This window comes from Brassica oleracea, chromosome C9 (assembly GCF_000695525.1).
Source record: "Brassica oleracea var. oleracea cultivar TO1000 chromosome C9, BOL, whole genome shotgun sequence".
NCBI lineage: Eukaryota > Viridiplantae > Streptophyta > Magnoliopsida > Brassicales > Brassicaceae > Brassica > Brassica oleracea.
Window position 1 is genome coordinate 12,555,061 of NC_027756.1, and position 3,259 is coordinate 12,558,319.

Below are 3,259 nucleotides of genomic sequence, written 5' to 3' on the forward strand. Positions count from 1 at the left end.
TCGATTGCTTCATCCAGTGATGGCGAGTAAATATCCTGTAGAAGATTTTTGCTATCTATGGCGCTGATAAGCATTGCTTTATCAAATCTCTTTCTGATCTTGACGCTTGAGGTGAAATTTCTGTCTACTTGACTCATCTTATTTATATATATCTAATATTAGTCACATCTTGTGGTAACTAAAAATATTTTTCCAGTTTTGACAATATAAGTATTACTTGGCTTTTCTCTAAACCAACAGTACACACATAAACAATCTTTTCTTGTTTCTTGCTCGTCTCTTTCTCACACAAGCTTAGTTGTAAAACCGGTTTACGCAGGGCAGGTACTCAGGAACAGAGGAATGTATGTAAAAGATATGTATTTGGCTAACCGGCCTGAGAAAGAGTGAGCATCAAATGAACATTATGTCATATGAGCAGGAAAAAACCTTAAGAAGGTAAAAAGAGTACAGACACGCACGCTTCCCCTCAAATGAACATTATATCATATCAGCAGGAAAAAATCATAATAAGGCTCCCCCACCCAATGAATATTATGTCATCTCATCTCATAGATTGTTTTGATGTCGCATTCTAATATTATAAACATGTTTTCTGTATACAGAATATGAGGTGATTTTGTGAAGAAGTCGGCTGCATTGTTTTTGATATATCTTTTTTTGTTTAAGCAACACATGCCGCATTATCTTCATATTATCTTCATATAAGATAGTTGACTTTATATTTTCGTCAATTCCACTGCTTGAATGGATGTGTTGATTTATTCTCCATACACATTCTCTACTTGCTTCAGCATTGGTATATATAAAGCACCGATTAACACGGGTATGTGTAAAGTGTAAACCACCTTTTATTTCTTGGATAACAAACAATACATCACTCCAAAAAGGGAAAACGAAATAGAAAATGCTGAGAATACATTTTCTCATAAAAGAACTTGACTTGGAAAAAATCACATACGCATTTGAAATTATGCAAGGGAAGATTGGACACATTATATCCTTCTGATCAAGGAAAATAATAATCATCGATGTCTACACAGAGACTTCCATCGGCCGGCACCGGCACTCCATTAACGATCTTATCAGGGCCTGCGTTTTAAACTATTTTTGTTTCGATATGCCACTACAAAGGTAAAAAAGAAGAGAAAACAAACGAATCGTCAAAGGACCAACAAAATGGTGGGGTCTCAGGAAGATCAATAATAACTAAACAGAAACTAGTGTCAATGAAGGCAACAAATACTAGGGTTGAAACATAGTACTTTTTAATCAAAATATATTCCCTTTAAGTTAGCATGATAAATCTAGAGGTAGAACATGCTTTTAATTAGATAAGAAGCTTTTGGCAAGTTCAACATCAAATAAATTGCGCATTGTTCGAACTCAAACTCCCCTCTCATAACTCATTTTTACTGTGCGAACTCATTATGGTGTAATCTCACTGTTTTATTAAAAATTCATCAAAAAACAAACAACTTTTTACTAACTAAATTGTGGAGTGCAATTTTAAAAACTACCAATATAAAATGTAAGGAAAAACTTACTTTTATGCCAACAGGATATAGTTTGCGAAAAGTAATCACAAAAGAGCCAGGTGCAACAGGACATGTGATCAAATCACAGAGATTGTATCGTTGTACATTTAAGATTGGTCCTAATGTGTAGCCTCGTTTAACTACCGCAATAATGACTCCTTTGGTGAGTACTGTATCTGTTCACAAAAAATATCTCATCAAGAAAAACACTGGAAAGTAAACCAGAGTGACAAATTGGATACAAATAAAGCAAACTATGAAAGGAATTAATCAAGTACCTGTAGAGCAGGTTAAGTTAAAGCTTTTTCTCCCCTGCTCCACGAATGTCTCCAATCCAGTAGCTCTGATTCCGCCAAACACTGGGCCTACAGTCAGTGATTAATGTCAGTGAAGAGAACAAGATTAATTATAAACAAAAAGTACACATAAAATCCATTACTATTGGAGGTTATAGAGTCAAAGATAGATAAACATTATAGAGTCAATGTTGTTTAAAGTTTTCAAGACATAGAACAAAGTTATGAGGAGCAAACTGCAGTTGGTAATGAAGGCGGTCTGGGCCAGCAAAATAGGTAAGAAGAATAGTGATAGGACCAGAAGAAACATAGGATGAACGTGAGAGATTGCCATGGGTTAGTACTCAAAGATCTTCAAAAGAGGATAATAGTGTTCTCTCTGGTTTCACAAGTATGTACTTATATACTACTTATTGTTACGTAGTCTCCGTCCACCCACATGCCACATGTCCTGCTTGGTATGATTATAGTCAATGGATTATAGTATTTGTTATATTAATTAGTATCCATATGTTAAGAACTTAAGGTTTAGGAATATGTAAGTTGTGTGTATTATTACTCAATCATAAGGTACCCTTATATATGAGAGTTACAAAGAGATAAAAGGAAAAACATAAATATAGAAAGTGTATAAATACTAGGAAAAGGAAATAGGATTTCCTTTTCTCTAAAGCCTAAGCCGCCTCTCTCTCCTCTTCATGCAGCCGCCTCTCTCTCTCTCTTTTTAGGGGTGGACCGTCTCTCTCTCTCTTGGTACTGGGCCGGTTATAGACCGGGCCGGTTATGGACATCCATCATATGGTTTATAACACTCCCCCTTGGATATCATAACCATACAGAGTTCGTAATACGCTTTGGATGTTGCCTCATTAAAACCGTACCAGGAAAACCCAGTGGGACAAAACCATGGTTAAGGAAAAAGAGTACAACACGCATTACTCCCCATGTTCTGAACATCACTGAAAATCTTTAAGTCTACGTATCTCAATCTCCGTATATGTTCTTCAAGTTGGCGCATCCCAACCTGATGGTTGAGCTTCATGGATACCAATGACTAATGGTCTCAATATCAAGGCAAGGCGCCAATAGTACTTAAGGTTAGGGATCTGTAAGTTGTGTGTCTTGAGTGCCTTATGGTCGAACATTAGCTAAATATATAAGAGATTCACGGAAAGAATGTCCGGCCTAGTATGGCTTGTCTATTACATCAAGGCGCCAATGGTACTTGGGTAATGGACTTTACCGACCAAAGACATATTTCTTTGTCCTTCTTGGGACCAAAGGATCCGTGTCCAAGTCAGGGATATTCACGACCATGTCCTTCTTGTGGACCAAACAGATCAGTGTCTAAAACAAGTGATCTCACGCCCATGCACTAGATAATGGGTGAGACTCGTCCACATTAAATCCCTTGAGTACCCTTTT

The 3,259-nt window shown here is 36.7% G+C and overlaps 1 protein-coding gene across 1 annotated transcript; it reads right to left on the reverse strand.

Moving 5' to 3' along the window:
- Positions 1-948: 948 nt before the first annotated feature.
- Positions 949-2,189, reverse strand: LOC106317584. The gene is made up of 4 exons (XM_013755374.1): positions 2,072-2,189; positions 1,817-1,903; positions 1,548-1,714; positions 949-1,126 (listed from the first exon to the last, which is right to left on the reverse strand). The coding sequence occupies exons 1-4, from the start codon at positions 2,166-2,168 to the stop codon at positions 1,100-1,102; spliced, it is 378 nt and encodes a 125-aa protein (XP_013610828.1). The 5' UTR covers positions 2,169-2,189; the 3' UTR covers positions 949-1,099.
- Positions 2,190-3,259: the final 1,070 nt, after the last annotated feature.